Raw genomic sequence first — 18,017 nt, forward strand, 5'->3', positions numbered from 1 at the left:
CATAGAACTGGGGAAGGGTACCAAAACATTTCTGCAGCATTGAAGGTACAAGAACACAGTGGCCTCAATTCTTAAAATTGAATAAGTTTGGAACCTCCAAGACTTCCTAGAGCTGGCCGCCCAGCCAAACCGAGAAATCTCAGACCATGAAAAACAAGATGCTCTGGTCTGATGAAGCCAAGATTGAACTCTTTGGCCTGAATGCTAAGTGTTACATCTGGAGGAAACCTGGCACCATCCCTACGGTGAAGCTCGGTGGTGGCAGCGTCATGCTGTGGTGATGTTTTTCAGAGGTAGGGACTAGGAGTCGAATCAGAATCGAAGTAATGATAAAGAAGCAAAGTACAGAGAGATCCTTGATTAAAACCTGCTCCAGAGTGCTCAGGACCTCAGACTGGGGTGAAGGTTCACCTTCCAACAGGACAAGAACCCTAAGCACACAGCCGAGACAATGCAGGAGTGGCTTCGGGACAAGTCTCTCGGAATGTCCTTGAGTGGCCCAGCCAGAGCTCGGACTTGAACCCGATCGAACATCTCTGGAGAGACTTGAAAATAGATGTGCAGCGTCATTATTTGGTATTGGGTGTAAATGTCATTATGGGGTATTGTGTGTAAATGGTGAAAACATCCAATCTATTAAATAAAACACATGGAATCATGTAGTAACCATAAGTGCTACACAAATCAACATATATTTCAGATTCATCAAAGTAGCCACCCTTTGCATTTAAAGCTTTGCACACTCTTGGCATTCTCCTCAGCTTCATGAGGAATGCTTTTTCAACAGTCTTGAAGAAGTTCCCACATATGCTGAGCACTTCATACTGTGGTCCAACTCAACCATCTCCATTGGGTTGAGGTCAGGTGATTGTAGAGGCCACCACTCTCCTTCTTGGTCAAATAGCCCTTACACAGCCTGGAGGTGTGTTTTGGGTTATTGTCCTGTTGAAAAACAAATGATAGCACACACCAGATGGGGTGGCATATCGCTGCAGAATGCTATGGTAGCATTCCTGGTTAAGTGTGCCTTGAATTCTACATAAAATCAGAGAGTGTCACAAGCAAAGCACCCCTACATCTCCATCCTTCACGGTGGGAACCACACATGCCGAGATAATCCGTTCACCCACTCTCCGTCTCACAAAGACCAGGTGGTTGGAACCATAAATTTGGACTCATCAAACCAAAATGACAGATTTCCACCAGTCTAATGTCCATATCTCATGTTTCTTGGCACAAGCAAGTCTCTTCTTATTATTGGTCTCCTTTAGTAGTGGTTTCTTTGCAGCAATTCGACCATGAAGGCCTGATTTACACAGTCTCCTATGAACAGTTAATGTTGCGATGTGTCTTACTTGAACTCTGTGAAGCATTTATTTGAGCCACAATTTCTGAGGCTGGTAACTCTAATGAACATCCTCTGCAGCAGAGGTAACTCTGGGTCATCCTTTCTTGTTGAGGTCCTCATGAGAGCCAGTTTCATCATAGTGCTTGATGGTTTTTGCAACTGCACTTGAAGAAACTTTCAAAGTTCTTAATTTTCTGTATTGACTGACCTTCATGTCTTAAAGTAATGATGGACTGTTGTTTCTCTTTCCTTATTTGAGCAGTTCTTGTCGTAATATGGACTTGGTCCATAGGGCTATCTTCTGTATACGACCCGGATCTTGTCACAACAGGTGATTGGCTAAAATGCCACAAATTAACTTTTGACAAGGCATACCTGTTAATTGAAATGCATTCCAGGTGACTACCTCATGAAGCTGGTTGAGAGAATGCCAAGAGTGTGCAACGCTGTCAAGGCAAAGGGTGGCTACTAAGTTGTTTAACACTTTTTTGGTTACAACACGATTCCATATGTGTGTGTTATTTCATAGTTGATGCCAACACTATTATTCGACAATGTAGAAAATAGTAAAAAGAAAAGAAAACCCCTGGAATGAGTAGGTGTCCAAACGTTTGACTGGTACTGTATATTAGTAGGCTGTATGTAAAGACCAGTTTAAACTGAGAATACTGTGGCGGCATATCAAGTGTTTGTCAAATTGTGAATGAGAGACTGATGAAGTGTTTGCAGCCTGCGAAAGAAACAGCAGAGCGCTTCCCTTTCATTAGACTTTTTCAAATCATTATGCAGCTTTAGAATGCATTAGAAATCCAAACATACAAACTTAGGCTATATCACAACTAAAGTTGCATAAATAACTCAAAACCAAACATATAGGAGGACCTGTTTCTTCCTTAACCGCTCATCACAGAATATGTGTGCGCACTCAAATTGTTTTGGGAAAAATATTACTTCCATTTTATTCAACTATGATCTATCGTATTGTTTTTAGTATACAATCATTTAAAATAATGCCACAATAATTATATGCAAATTTTAACTGCTAAATGAACTAGTGTAGCCCACAGCGATATGGCATAGCCAGATTAGAGCCTAACATAAGGACGACTCAGAATATGCTCTCCTGGTCTTCGGAAACCTGCCTAAAATAAATGGATTTATTGTGATGGTGTAGACTATATTAAAATGGATGTATTAGACTATTTCTAAATGTAGATGTTCCAAAGGTCCTCATCAGTGTCTTGTAGGCTATGCATGGAAGCCGGCGATGCTTAAAGTGTTTGTTAATTAATGGTAAATTACAGATAAACCAGCAGTTATTTGAATGACAATCACCGGCTGTCATAATCTCATGACCACCACAGCCCTAGCAAGGACCACCATAGGGATGGTGAAAAGTTTCCTCCAGAAGTGGTGCTTTGCATTCAGGCCAAAGTGTTCAATCTTGGTTTCATCATTCCAGAGAATCTTGTTTCTCATGGTCTGTGAGTCCTTTAAGTACCTTTTGGAAAACTCCCAACGGGTTGTCATGTGTCTTTTACTGAGGAGTGGCTTCTGTCTGGCCACTCTACCATAAAGGCCTGATTGGTGGAGTGCTGCAGAGATGGTTGTCCTGGAAGGTTCTCCAGTCTCCACAGAGGAACTCTGGAGCTCTGTCAGAGTGATCCTCGGTTTATTGGTCACCTCCCTGACCACGGTCCTTCTCCCCAAAATGCTCAGTTTAGCCGGGCAGCCAGCTTCCATTGAAGAATGATTGAGACCACCATGTTCTTAAAGACCTTCAATGCTGCAGACATCTTTTGGTACCTTTCCCCAGATCTGTGCCTCGACACAATCCTTTCTCTGAGCTCTACGGACAATTCCTTCGACCTCATGGCTTGGTTTTTTCCTCTGATATGCACTGTCAACTGTGGGACCTTGTATAGACAGGTGTGTGTGCCTTTCCATATCATGTCCAATCAATTTACCACAGATGGACTCTAATCAAGTTGTAGAAACATCTCAAAGATGATCAATGGAAACAGGATGCACCTGAGCTCAATTTTGAGTCTCGTAGCAAAGGGTCTGAATACTTATTTAAATAATACATTTGCAAAAATGTCCACAATCCTGTTATGGCTTTGCCATTATGGGGTATTGTGTGTAGATTGAGGAGAAAATATTTTATATAAGGCTGTAAAGTCAAGGGATCTGAATACTTTGCAGAACGCACTGTAGGAATATCGTTGAGTCAAGTCCATTGGCTCTATTTAACAAGGACAACTATATATACTCTATACTAATGTGATTGTGCAATCGAGGAAACACAAAGGCCACAATAATTCCCTACAAATCATGGCACCATTAAGTTTTTGATCAGACAGCAGGCTCGATCAACCAATGACGTTACTGATACCACAATTACAGTGGGGAGAACAACTCATAACCTACTTACAAAGCATGTAGAGGTCTGTAATTTTTTTACCATAGGTACACTAACTGTGAGAGACAGAATCTAAAAAATGTGATCCAGAAAATCACATTGTATGATTTTTAAGTAATGAATTAGTATTTTATTGCATGACATAAGTATTTGATACATCAGAAAAGCAGAACTTAATATTTGGTACAGAAACTATTTTCTATTGGGTACAGGTCTGGAGACTGGCTAAGCCACTCCAGGACCTTGAGATGCTTCTTACGGTGTCACTCCTTAGTTGCCCTGGCTGTGTGTTTCGGGTCGTTGTCATGCTGGGAGACCCAGCCACGACCCATCTTCAATGCTCTTACTGAGGGAAGGAGGTTGTTGGCCAAGATCTCACGATACATGGCCCCATGCATTCTCCCCTCAATACGGTGCAGTAGTCCTGTCCACTTTGCAGAAAAGCATCCCCAAAGAATGATGTTTCCACCTCCATGCTTCACGGTTGGGATGGTGTTCTTGGGGTTGTATCATCCTTCTTCTTCCTCCAAACACGGCGAGTGGAGTTTAGACCAAAAAGCTCTATTTTTGTCTCATCAGACCACATGACCTTCTCCCATTCCTTCTCTGGATCATCCAGATGGTCATTGGCAAACTTCAGACGGGCCTGGACATGCGCTGGCTTGAGCAGGGGGACCTTGCGTGCGCTGCAGGATTTTAATCCATTACGGCGTAGTGTGTTACTAATGGTTTTCTTTGAGACTGTGGTCCCAGGTCTCTTCAGGTCATTGACCAGGTCCTGCCGTGTAGTTCTGGGCTCATGGAATGTAGGCCTACATTGAACACCACACATTGGCTGCTACTATATGCTGAATGATAGAACAGCTATTTCCATGTTAAGCGATGCATTTTGGCTATTGTTTTTATTTTTGGCCACTCTGGTAGGCCTACATTATGATCAAATAGCCACAGTAGCCTACTTGGCCACTTAAAACAGTCAATTAAAGCAGGAACAGCCTCAGTTTTCACAGGAAACACACGTCGTAAGTTGCACAGGATTTTCACAAAATTCAAGTTTGCGTTCAGCAGACCTGAAATTTGCTCAGTAACGGATTTTTTTTGAGAAAACATTGGTTAGGCCTACATCTTATCAAAACAGGGCAACTTAAAGCGGCAATATGTGAGTTATATATTTGTCATTCTCATTGAAAGCAAGTCTAAGAAGCGGTACATCTGTTCTATCTTTTATTTTCAGTTTTGTACAAAGGCTATAAACAGCTGAAAATACAGAATGTTTGGTTTTGTGAAATATATATTTCACAGCGTTTTTTATATGGTACAATGATTCTCTAAACTATACATGTTTTGTCACAAACTGAAACTAGGCGAACTACTAGAATTTTAGCAACCAGGAAATGGCAGAGTGATTTGTGCATCTTTAAACCAAGCTAAGACGAATTAGCCTAACCCCAACTCTATTCAATGATGTACAATAAGTGTTAGAGATATAAATGTCATCCATAAAACTGCCAGTTAGTTGTTCATCCCCCCAGCTGAACCACGTGGCATGTGTTTTTCTGCAAGTAACAAAAGGCTCAACACCGAGAAGCATATGCCTAATCTTCTCAAATTAAGTGTTGGTTGATATTTGTCCATTCTTACTATTGTGCAAATGCGTTGCATTCTTGTGATTTAATTGAGTAATTTCAATGGGTTTCAAATAGACACTTTTGTTCCAATGAATGAATTGGTAAAATGACAACGCATGGTGGTTGATGTAAGGACAAATGCACTTTCCCATGCATCTATGAAGCTGTGTTCATAACCAAATGGAAAGGTGGTATTTACCCATGTACGACTGGAAAAAAATCCACTTTTGAATGCCCCTCCAACTGGTAATTACTAGTGGGAAACTATCATCCCTGAGCTGTGACTCCTTCCACATGCTGATCTCACCTACTAATGACCTTGATATAACAACCTTTTCGGCAGTTAAATGCAACAAAACATTATTTATAAAAATCTCTATTAATGTGGTTTTTGAACACTATAATCTGTTTCCAAAACCACTTGCCACACACTGGTTGAAACAACGTTGTTTCCGCGTCATTTAAATCAAATTACGTTGAATTAACGTCTGTGCCCAGAGGGAGCACGATAGCTGTACTTTTAGTTTATGGTTGACACAGCTTGTTGGCCATTAGCCAATCGGCGTTCTCAACGAGTTCAAAGCACGTTAATGCCTCCATCCGGTAATTACCAACTTCCCACTTGGTTGTGAATGGAGCACGAAACGTGAAATTGTCCTGGCAACATGGCTGCCTCCATGCTCAACCGTTCTGACCTTTAAAAAGCACGGGACAGTTCCCCCTAAGCGTTCGTGAAATATTTGTAAAATCCACAACTGATAGCTAATGAATATTGAGATATATTCACTTCTCCTGAAATTGTCATAATAGCATAATAATACCTTTAGTGTAACGCTTGCGCAACGATCCAATTGTTATGTGCATCGAATATCCGAACAATTAGTAGCAAATGTTACACTATTTCTAAATTCAACATCCACATTTTGTCACGCTGATAAAATAGATGGTGTATACATAGTATTACTTTATGTAGCCTACATGTTCACATTATCGCCACTAGTAGCACTGGGGGGCTTCTCCAGACTTCTAGGTGAAAGGTCGTTACAATTACTCAACAAAGTATACATTTATTTTCTTCAACAAAGTATACATGTTTGGCAACTCAAGGCGCCGCAATGTTTCTCGGTCGCGTATAGTCCTACAAACCACAGCTGTACCGTAGAAATATTGTAAAATGGGGCCAACTTAAGACAGAGGTTCAGTCCGGAAAAGGGTAGGGAATACCCCCTTTTGTTTTCGTGACATGACTGTGGGTGACATGTGCTAGGCTACATGAAGGTCAAATCTGAAAAATGCTATTATCCCCCCAAAAAACGTAGCATATTTAAGTGTGTATTTTGTTAATATCCACGACTGCTTGGCTACTTCAACGGTGTCTTCACCAAACAGATAAACGGAGTATTAAAATACTTACCCAAGACATCAGCGGACCTATGCCGGGCAATGAAACAAGCGTCATCCCCGTAACACATCCCTTTCTTCAAGATCCCCTTACGAAAGTCTTTCCCAAATCCGCAGCTAGCGGTGACCAGACTGTAGTCCCGACCATCAGTTTGAGAGAGTCCGCCAAGGACAGCCCTCGCAACCAGTCTGCCATAGGAGAGTACGGATAACATTCCAAGAGCGAGCGGCCGTCTCTACCTGCCGAGACCTTCTCTCCACTTTCGACGTCCCGTGTCTACTTTTGGAGACTATATTCTTCCAACATTCGTTTTGGATAATTCTGCCACTGAATAAAACGCACGAGTCAGTAGACCGATAACACAATCGTAAAACTGGTCGCCGGCGTTTGCCCAATTCTTTATAGGGTGAAATTGCACAATTTGCACTGGTTCTTTAAGTTTTGGTGGATTTCATTGACACGGGTCCTCCGGTGTGCACCATCCTTGCCGACATGTTTCCACAGTCACACACAAATACACCCGAAACACAGCTCAATACTGGTCCTCCAGTCTTGTGATTCGTTTGCCCGACGTCACAACTAATGCGCACGCAAATGCAGGCTCTCCCTGCTCTCCGCAGCAAATCCATTTTAGGAGAGTTGCGCTTTATTTACTTGTCAGGAACACCGGGTGTTCAGACCCTCTGATAAAGGCTACATCAGTGCTTCGTGCGCAGAGTAGTTTGAATTGCAAAACAAAGCCATCCTTGAACTCCTTGCCTAATTAGACGAAAGGCACATTTCAAGCGACTTTGTGTATGACCTGGATAGATGGCAGCATTCGTGCAACACTGAAAGCGTGAACCACTGCATTTAATCATGGCAAGGAGACTGGGAAATGGATGTGTAGCCTACAAACAGACCAGTTGCGACCTCCAGCAATCAAAGAGGAAAAACGACATTTCAGGGACAAGGTGGAGTCGCAATTCAAAGGCTCAGATACAAGGCGTGGGCTATGAGGCAGGGACTCCATACGGATTTACAACGGGAAAGCTCGCGCCCGAGCGAGCTAAACACCTTCTCCGCCCTCTTCGAGGAAAACAGCATTGTGCCCCCGACGAAGTCGTCCGCATGTTTCCCAGCTGAAACAGTTCGTAGAGTTTGTGCATATATTATTATAACGATGTTTTGGACTTCGGTGAGTTTTTCGAGCCGAAGTCTACGCCCCTTCGTTGGTGATTGGTCAACAATAGGGATTCTTCAATAAAGTATTTGTTATCATTCAAGGAGAGATCAGTCAGTTCGATGCACGAATAAGATCTATTTGTCAAAACGTGAAAATTAATGACAGAGTTACTTTTTCTGTGAAATGTCTTTTATTTCAGCTCATGAAACATGGGTCCAACACTTTACATGTTGCGTTTATAGAAGTTTGCTGATGTGAACGTTGTGAACAGAGAGCTACCAGTCAAAAGTTTGGACACACAAACTCATTCAAGGGTTTTTCATTATTTTGACTATTTTCTACATTGTAGAATAACAGTGAAGACATCAAAACTATGAAATAACATATCATGTTATCATGTTGTAACCCAAAAAGTGTTAGCAAATCCAAATATATTTCAGATTCTATAAAGTAGCCACATTTTGCTTTCATGAGAACTTCAAATCAAAGTTTATTTGTCACGTGTGCTGAATACAACAGGTATTACAGTGAAATGCTTACTTACAGGCTCTAACCAATGGTACAAAAAAGGTATTAGGTGAACAATAGGTAAGTAAAGAAATACAAATAACAGTAGAAAGACAGTGAAAAACAGTAGCGAGGCTATAAAAGTAGCAAGGCTACATACAGACACCGGTTAGTCAGGCTGATTGAGGTAGTATGTACATGTAAATATGGTTAAAGTCACTATGCATATATGATGAACAGAGAGTAGCAGTAGCGTAAAGAGGGGTTGGCGGGTAGTGGGTGGCGGGACACAATGCAGATAGTCCGGTTAGCCAATGTGCGGGAGCACTGGCTGGTCGGGCCAATTGAGGTAGCATGTACATATGTTCATGAATGTAAAGTTAAAGTGACTATGCATGTATGATAAACAGAGAGTAGCAGCAGCATAAAAGAGGGGTTGGGGGGTGGGCACACAATGCAAATAGTCCAGGTAGCCATTTAATTACTTGTTCAGGAGTCTTATGGCTTGGTGGTAACTGTTGAGAAGCCTTTTTTTCCTAGACATGGCACTCCGGTACCGCTTGCCATGCGGTAGTAGAGAGAACAGTCTATGACTGGGGTGGCTGGGGTCTTTGACAATTTTTAGGGCCGTCCTCTGACACCGCCTGGTGTAGTGGTCCTGGATGGCAGGCAGCTTAGCCGTAGTGATGTGCTGGGCCGTACGCACTACCCTCTGTAATGCCTTGCGGTTGGAGGCCGAGCAATTGCCGTACCAGGCAGTGATGCAACTAGTCAGGATGCTCTCGATGTTGCAGCTGTAGAACTCTTTGAGGATCTCAGGACCCATGCCAAATCTTTTTAGTTTCCTGAGGGGGAATAGGTTTTGTCATGCCCTCTTCACTATCTTGGTGTGTTTGGACCATTGTAGTTTGTTGGTGATGTGGACACCAAGGACCTTGAAGCTCTCAACCTGCTCCACTACAGCCCCGTCGATGAGAATGGGGGTATGCTCGGTCCTCCTTTTCCTTTAGTCCACAATCATCTCCTTAGTCTTGGTTACATTGAGGGATGGGCTGTTATTCTGGCACCATCCGGCCAGGTCTCTGACCTCCTCCCTATAGGCTGTCTTGTCATTGTTGGTGAACAGGCTTACCACTGTTGTGTTGTCTGCAAAATAAATGATGGTGTTGGAGTCGTGCCTGGCCATGCAGTCGTGGGTGAACAGGGAGTACAGGAGAGGACTGAGCACTCACCCCTGGGGGGTTCCAGTGTTGAGGATCAGCATAGCAGATGTGTTGTTATCTAACCTCACCACCTGGGGGCGGCCCATCCGGAAGTCCAGGATCCAGTTGCAGAGGGAGGTGTTTAGTCCCAGGATCCTTAGCTTAGTGATGAGCTTTGAGGGTACTATGGTGTTGAACGCTGAGTTGTAGTCAATGAATAGCATTCTCACATAAGTGTTCCTTTTGTCCAGGTGGGAAAGGGCAGAGTGGAGTGCCATCGAGATTGCATCATCTGTGGATCTGTTTGGGCGATATGCAAATTGGAGTGGGTCTCTGCCAGTTGATCAGCACATGCCCGGAGCACAAGTCCTGGTAATCCGTCTGGCCCCGCAGCCTTGTGAATGTTGACCTGTTTAAAGGTTTTACTCACGTCGGCTACGGAGAGCGTGATCACACAGTCGTCTGGAACAGCTGACGCTCTCATGCATGCCTCAGTGTTGCTTGCCTCGAAGCGAGCATAGAAGTGATTTAGCTCGTCTGGTAGGCTCGTTTCACTGGTCAGCTCACGGCTGTACATCCCTTTGTAGTCTGTAATGGTTCGCAATCCCTGCCACATAAGACGAGCGTCGGAGCCGGTGTAGTATGATTCAATCTTAGCCCTGTATTGATGCTTTGCCTGTTTGATGGTTCATCGCAGGGCATAGCAGGATTTCTTGTAAACATCCGGGTTAGAGTCCCGCACCTACCCTTTAGCACAGTGCGAATGTTGCCTGTAATCCATGGCTTCTGGTTGGGGTATGTACGTACAGTCACTGTGGGGATGACGTCCTCTGTGTAGTCCTCTGTGACTGATGTGGTGTTCTCCTCAATGCCATCGGAAGAATCCCGGAACTTTGCACACTCTTGGCATTCTCACAATCAGCTTCATCAGGAATGCTTTTCCAACAGTCTTGAAGGAGTTCCCACATATGCTGAGCACTTGTTGGCTGCTTTTCCTTCACTCTGCAGTCCAACTTATCCCAAACCATCTCAATTGGGTTGAGGTTGGGTGATTGTAGAGGCAAGGTCATCTGATGCAGCACTCCATCACTCTCCTTCTTGTTTTTTTTCTCCAGATTGACTGATCTTCATGCCTTAAAGTAATGATGGACTGTCGTTTTCTCTATGCTTATTTGAGCTGTTCTTGCCATAATATGGACTTGATCATTACTAAATAGGGCTATCTTCTGTATACCACCTCGACCTTGTAACAACACAACTGATGGGCTCAAATGCATTAAGAAGGAAAGAAATTCCAAAATGTACCCTTAACCAGGCACACCTGTTAATTGAAATGCATTCCACCTCATTAAGCTGGTTGAGAGAGTGCCAAGAATGTGCAAAGCTGTCATCAAGGCAGAGGGTGGCTACTTTGAAGAATCTCAAATATAAAATATATTTAGATTTGTTTAACACCTTTTTGGTTTCTACATGACTCCATATGTGTTATTTCATAGTTTTTATGTCATCACCGTTATTCTACAATGTAGAAAATAGTAAAAAATAAATAAAGATAAACCCTTGAATGAGTAGGTGTGTCCAAACGTTTGACTGGTCCTGTATGCATATACATCATGTATATATATTTATAGTCCAGTCTCTGACATTGCTTGTCCTGATATTTCTTAATTTTTCTGGATTATGTGTGTAGGAGGCCTATTGTGTTTTTATTTTACTATTTCTATTGCTAGGTATTACTGCAATGTTGGAGCTAGAAACACAATCATTTCGCTGTACCTGCGATAACATTTCCAAATCTGTGTACACGACCAATAGAATTTGTTTTGATTTTAATTTGATTTGAATAATTCCTGAACACAAACATATGAACTCTTATACATCCATTTGTCCCCACCTGGTGTTCACAACATGTCAACTTTGGATAGGCTTTGCGGCCACAGCAAGAACAACGCAGTTGTTTTGGGTTCCACTGTGATTTTGTATAATTTCTCTTTGTATGACACATACAGGCTACAGTAGCAGGCCTATGGAAAGTCCCTGAGTGGGGACAATGAGTAATATCCGTAGTGGGTGTTGGTGGAAAAAGTGTAGCAGTATGGCAATAAATTGAGTAAGCATTCCTATAAGAAGTTGTTAGCACTAAAATGGTTGAATGCATTGGACATTAGCTGAATCATGCATTGGAAGCAAATGGGATTTGCGCGTAAATTCACATTACGGCGGATTTCAAATTGATTGCTTAGCCTAGCCTAAATGTTGATCAAATATAGAGTGAACTGAAGTCTGTATTAAATGGCTTATAACAGGGACAGAATGTGTTAATATTGTCACCGCCATGAGTGCCATGACAGGGACGAATAGACTATGTGCAGTGATCCATGATAAATAGATCCCTCCCTTCTGGATGAAAGCAGTGAGTGAATGACAGAATCATAACAGAAACAGTTAGATTGAAAACACTACTTTCTTCAAAGGAACAGAATCGTCTCGAATCAGCAAGGGTATGTTATTTTACGATATTCCCATTCGTTGTAAATAAGTAGCAGGTGACATACAATTTTATTGAATAAAACCGTATTATAATATGCAAATAACGGGTCCGCTTCCAAAAAATAGAACTGCGTGAATAGCCTAATATTCCTTCACGCTCCAGTTATATCTGAGATAAAAGAGATTACATATTGTATATACATAAAACAGCCAAGTACATCTTCCAGTGGATATTTGTTGTCTTTTATGGCACCGTGGTAGCCAATTTGATTACATTTAGCCTACTGATTAGCTTGAAATAAAAGCCGAAAAATATACATTCTTTAGAAATTATTATTTTTCTTCACAAAGGTAGTGGACTGGGCCTTTACTAGTCCGGTATTAGCGGACCGATATATCCGTCAGTAACACCAGCGATTTTTCTTTCAGCAACCCCCCTTCAAACATCTTCCCGCAGCTGTTATTTTCTGTTACTTTAAGGAGAATATTGTAAACATTATTTTTCTGGAAACAACACGGTAGGCTTATACGTATAATTAAGCAAATACATTTTACTGTCAGCGACAGGAGTGTCAGTGACCTGAGTGTGTTAGCTCAGTTTTAAATCAAAACAGAAATAAGGGAATAAGGCTTCAGAAAGATTATTGGACTAACAGGCTGACCACACCGCTCGGGTCGCGTGCCCAAGCTTTGCAAAAATAAATGTAGAAATCTATGTTATTCAATTATTGCACCCACACAGCTCGCCCTGTCAAAGAGTGTCTGCACTGCCAAGGGCTAAAATAGAAGTCCTTTCTATTTCTGAACGCAGATAGCCTGCAAGTCCTGCCTCTCCCATCTCCTCATTGGTTTATAGAAGCAGGTACCCACGTCCTATCTCCTCATTAGTTTGTGGGTGATTGAAAGATGAACCTGTTGCCGGTTGTCTGGTAATACTATGAAAGTTTAGATGCCAATCACCATATAAATTCAAAGATGAAAAAGCCTGGAAGGAGGAGAGATGACTAGAAATGATTCGGTTGACCGTTTTATGTGTGGATTAATTGTCCGAGTAGAGAACCTTGTGCATTTCAGGTAAAATAACAACCTAATGTTTATATCCCAGGACAAATTAGCAAGCAACAGCAAGCTAGCTAAATAGGACAAATTAGCTAGCAAGTGCAAGCTAACTAGCTAAATTGCCATAAATGTTTAATGCTTTTCGACCTGTCCCCAAATGAATGTCATTGGTTCAGAGTTTGTTTTGATATTTTAACCTGCGTGTCGTGATTACGTTTGGTGTAGGGGGACAAAATAAATCTATGCCCGATGGCGCACACGCGCAGCCGGTTTGGGTTCTGTGTTAGTCCAAATATGTAAATGACTCCATAATCTTTTCCCCCAGGGCATTCATCATGGGGAAGCTATGTGAGCTGGCCTTTGTGTCTCTGGCCCTCCTAGCTCTACTTCATACTGACTCTACATGGGCCAAGAGAAGTGTCAGCAGTAGCAGCAGCAAAAAGTCTTCATCCAACAACAAGGGTTCAGAAAAAAAGACATCAAAAACATCAAACACGCAGACAGGAAGCTACCCCAGACAACCACAGAGCCCCAACAGGAACCCCAACTCATACCCAGCAGGAGGTAGTTATCCAGGGAGAGGTACCAATCAGAACCAGAACCCAGCCGGTGGATACCCTGCTGCAGGTGGATACCCTGCTGCAGGTGGCTATCCTGCTGCAGGCGGCTATCCTGCTGCAGGTGGCTATCCTGCTGCAGGTGGCTACCCCAACCAGCAGTATCCAGTCAGAGCCAATCCTGGGGGAAATCCAAACCAGAACCCTGCAGCTGGAGGTTACCCAGCTGCTGGTGGCTATCCTGCAGCAGGTGGCTATCCCAACCAGCAGTATCCAGGCAGAGCCAATCCTGGGGGATATCCAAACCAGAACCCTGTAGCTGGAGGATACCCAGCTGCTGGTGGCTATCCCAACCAGCAGTATCCAGGCCGGGCAAATCCTGGGAGTTATCCAAACCAGATTCCAGCAGCGGGTGGTTACCCTGCAGCAGGAGGCTACCCCAACCAGAACCCAGGGAGAGGAGGAGTCAATCTGGGATACCCAGCTGGAGGTTACCCAGTAAGAGGGGGAAATACTGGCTGGGGGCAGGCAGGGGGCTACCCTGGTAGAGGGATGGGAGGAGGTTACCAACCCAACTGGAACCCAAACAATAAGATCCTCAGTCCTCGCTATGGTTATGGAGGTGGGCATGGGGGTATGGGAGGTGGCTCTCCATTCTCACGCTCAGTTCAGAATATGGGGCACTACCCATCTACTCAGTCCAAGGGCTTTGCTAAGAAGGCTCTTATGGCCGCAGGGGTTGGGGCCGTGGCAGGTATGGCAGTAGGCTATGGCCTTGGGCGTTTCCCCCGCCCACATTTCAACTTCCGCAACCCTCAGGAGGAGCAGTCCTACAACAACTACATGTACAGCAAATACGGTGAACGCTCCACAGATGAAAACGACTATGGCCGGGACTATACCTACAAAGTACCACCGCGGGCAGGGTCCTACGACAGCTTCATGGATACCTGCATGAAGAGGAACGACCTTCTGCAGGATCAGGGCAGCGACTCCCAGGCCACACCTAACAACCAGAGGAACAACCCCCAGGAAGCCAACAGCCAGAGCCTGCCCATCACTCCTGAGGTGGGGAACAGCAGTCCAGCTAGCAACCAGGAGGGAACAGACACAGTGAAGCCCCTCACCCCAGCCTCTGTGGAGATAGCTGGAGAGGATACGGGTAAGGAGGAGGATGACAGCCTCACAGTGAGCATTGAGGAGATTGGCTACGCTGCATTGGTGGAGCAGCTGAAGAACCGTAAGTGTGTGGAGCTGTACATGAACTACTCTGAGCGTTTCCTGGAGAAGCAGACAGCTGAACGTAGCAGCGACAGCAACAACAACAACAACAACAAGTATGAGAACAGTCGCAGTAACCTCCTTAGCCAGGGGCTGGTACAGCTGATAACCACCTTCCTCATGGTCCTGAGCAGCACTCTCCTGCTGCAGTAAGACAGGAACACATAGCCATGTCCCAGTTGTATGGAATAGCTTCATTTCCTAGTCACCCCTCCTCAATATGCCACTGATTTCTTGTGAGTATAGGTTAATTAAACAGGGTGTAGGTGGAGATATAACCAATCCTTTAACTAATCTGTGGTCATGAAGGAAAGGGGACAAGGAAAGGAAGCCAGTGGAAAATAACTTCCAGTGAAATTCCAGCAAAATGAGGACCAATAAAAATATGTACTGTAGGGGGTACTCGAGGACCGGAGTTGGGAACCACTGATGTACATGATTCTTCACATGGTATTTGTACTTTAAGTGTTCGATATCTCAACACTATTTCTAAAATAAACCGAAACCATTTGTCCTGCTTGTCTCTTACAGCTTAGTGCAGTCTACTGCTAAATATGGAATAACAGCATTTTGTCTAAGTCCAAAACCATGAGTCAGTTGTGTAGACAAAGGGGAAGTATAAAAGCAAAAGTAGCAAGTCTCATCAGTACACCATATGACTTTAATTAAATGCAGATACACTAGATAAACAAACATTATTACAGCACTTTTTTGCCACCATATAAGGTACTATCATCCGATTAGGGGTTCAGTGTCTTTTTGCCAAAGTGGTTCCACAGAAAGCACAGACAAGCATTATGTTGATCGATTGTCATTTTAAATAAATTTTATTCATGCATTTCCGTGTGCGTTATACATTTTTGTTGTAGCCCTGGATAAACATAACGGATTCAACTCATTGAGGGCCTGATGATTAGTTGACAAGTTGAAACAGGTGTGCTTTTCCGGGGCTACAATAAAAATGTGTACTGTTGGGGCTATTGGAGGACCGGAGTTTGGAACCACTGCTTTACATAATAGTTCACATGATATTTGAATTTGTACTCTAAATGTTCGATCTTATATGGTCTGCAGTATTTGGTTTTAAAAGTTGCCTGTTTTGTAAATACTTAATAATAATTAAGTAGGGAATGGTCAGAGGTTTGTTATTAATCAATCCCTATTTCTGTTCCTATTTTTCTTTTGTGCTCTCTTGTCCCATCTCTCTACCTCCCCATCTAGTCTTCCTCTCCATGTCCTCCTGTCCCCTGGTTATCAGAAGTGCACTTATTTCTCTTGGCGAATGGATATAAATGACTCTTCTTTTTCCTTTTTTTTCAAGGATGTATTTAGTGATTAACTCATTTATATTGGTTTTAACATAGAGAACAACATGCATTGTTTGTCATGCTCAAACTCAATGGGGAATTTTACCATTAACTTGCTGAAATGACTGATGTCTTCTTCCATTTCCCAAGTACAGAATGACTAAAAACAAATTTAAAAAACACAATCGCACTTCCTTTTGTGCTCATTGAAAATGTGCGGTCATTCTCGTCTAGGAAAACATGAGGGCAGTTACCATAATTATCTCACAGAGCACATATAAGCTTTTAAAGACATATGTTACTAGGAAACTAGTTGCCTCAGGGAAATTGTTACAGAACAGTCATTACTGAGTGAGGAAATCGAACAGACATGGTTTGTGCCTGCCAGTTGGCAGCGTTACCATTCTCATACTGTGAAATGAATAATGATAATTAAGCTATCTTTACAACAGAGCACAAATACCTAAACTCATCTCATTCACTAAAAAGATGTATTTGATTATGAACGGAATACTACGCCTATTGTTAATTTAAAGCGATTTTTTTGTGTTTCTGTGATAAGAAAAAAAACTTCAAATATTTTTCCAATATTTGCTGAAGCCTGGCACACAATGCTTATACTTGAAGTACTATACTGTTGAGTGTATTTTCAAGTATTTTAATCCAAATGCAGAGGGAAGGCCTTTTCATCTCTTATTTACTGATCCCCTCCCCTATACTTATCCATGTCACTATATGGTCCTGAACTTAACTACTGCCACATGCATAATAATTAACATTAACATAATAAAGCAACTCACAAAAACATAAATATATATTTTATTAAATTAAACTATAGTGGACCAGAGTAGATTAACCAAGCGTTGTGAATAAAACAAGTTTCCTTATGATAAGTAATATAAGGTAGTTCTGCAATCCCATCCCACTGGGAACACTGGTTGAATCAATGTTGTTTCCACATCATTTCAACAAAATTACTTTGAACCAACGTGGAATAGACATTGAATTGACGTCTGTGTCAAGTGAGATTTTAAGATTTCCATAGAAAATAATATTAAATCGTTTGAAATTACTTTAATATGGGTTACAAAAAATGTATGTTTGCTATTTGCAGATACAAAGCTAGTGAATAATCACACATTTACTGCAAAGGCAAAATATGACTTATTTGATTAAAATCACAGCAAGTAGATGTTAATGGAAACAGCAGCATCCTACCTAATTTCATCCAGCTATTACAGTTGATAAAGCTGAAAAAGGATCTAACACAGTCCAGTTTGACAGTCTGTGACACATGATTTTACAACACAATAACATACAAATCCCCTCTCTTACATCTCTTTTTCCAGAGGTAATGAGGTTTGACTGAATATAGCTTTGTAAAGGTGATGGTGGGACTAACCCAAAGGACAACAAGATCAGGGCTTATTCAATGTTTATTTGAATTTAAAAGCGGTCCACTCTAGTCTTTTGGCCCAGAAATTCAGATAAAATCTTCTTCCAAGGAAATGGTTTATGACTAGATTCCCCTTATCCAGTCCCCTAAGAAGAAAGGCACCATTGATCCCAGTGTGAGGAGGATGCTGCTCATGGGTCCAGGTCTGGGGCCAGCAGCGTTTCTGTAGCGACGCCAGTCAGACTGGTTGTGA

The 18,017-nt window shown here is 42.5% G+C and overlaps 2 protein-coding genes across 4 annotated transcripts in view; one reads left to right on the plus strand and one right to left on the minus strand.

The window, feature by feature from the left end:
* The window catches only part of LOC118387650 (protein phosphatase PTC7 homolog), a 24,761-nt gene extending 16,811 nt beyond the window's left edge, over positions 1-7,950 (minus strand). Inside the window, exon 1 of one of the 2 annotated variants that reach the window (XM_052525743.1) lies at positions 7,823-7,950. In XM_052525743.1, the coding sequence (XP_052381703.1) occupies positions 7,823-7,886 (64 nt within the window). In that variant the 5' untranslated portion in view covers positions 7,887-7,950. Of the gene's footprint in view, positions 1-6,812; positions 7,350-7,822 lie in introns of those variants that run through there. The other variant, XM_052525742.1, reaches the window with a different exon arrangement.
* On the plus strand, positions 7,546-15,571 carry LOC118387649 (translation initiation factor IF-2-like). Of its 2 annotated transcripts, none has more exons than XM_035776229.2 (2): positions 7,546-7,929; positions 13,549-15,571. In XM_035776229.2, exon 2 carries the CDS (start codon positions 13,559-13,561, stop codon positions 15,212-15,214), a length of 1,656 nt encoding a protein of 551 aa, XP_035632122.1. In that variant the 5' UTR covers positions 7,546-7,929; positions 13,549-13,558; the 3' UTR covers positions 15,215-15,571. The 2 variants fall into 2 exon arrangements, with proteins under 2 accessions (XP_035632122.1, XP_035632121.1); XM_035776228.2 differs by lacking the exon at positions 7,546-7,929 and adding an exon at positions 8,117-12,175.
* The last annotated feature ends 2,446 nt before the right edge of the window (positions 15,572-18,017 follow it).

Source organism: Oncorhynchus keta, chromosome 9 (assembly GCF_023373465.1).
Source record: "Oncorhynchus keta strain PuntledgeMale-10-30-2019 chromosome 9, Oket_V2, whole genome shotgun sequence".
Taxonomy (NCBI): Eukaryota; Metazoa; Chordata; class Actinopteri; order Salmoniformes; family Salmonidae; genus Oncorhynchus; species Oncorhynchus keta.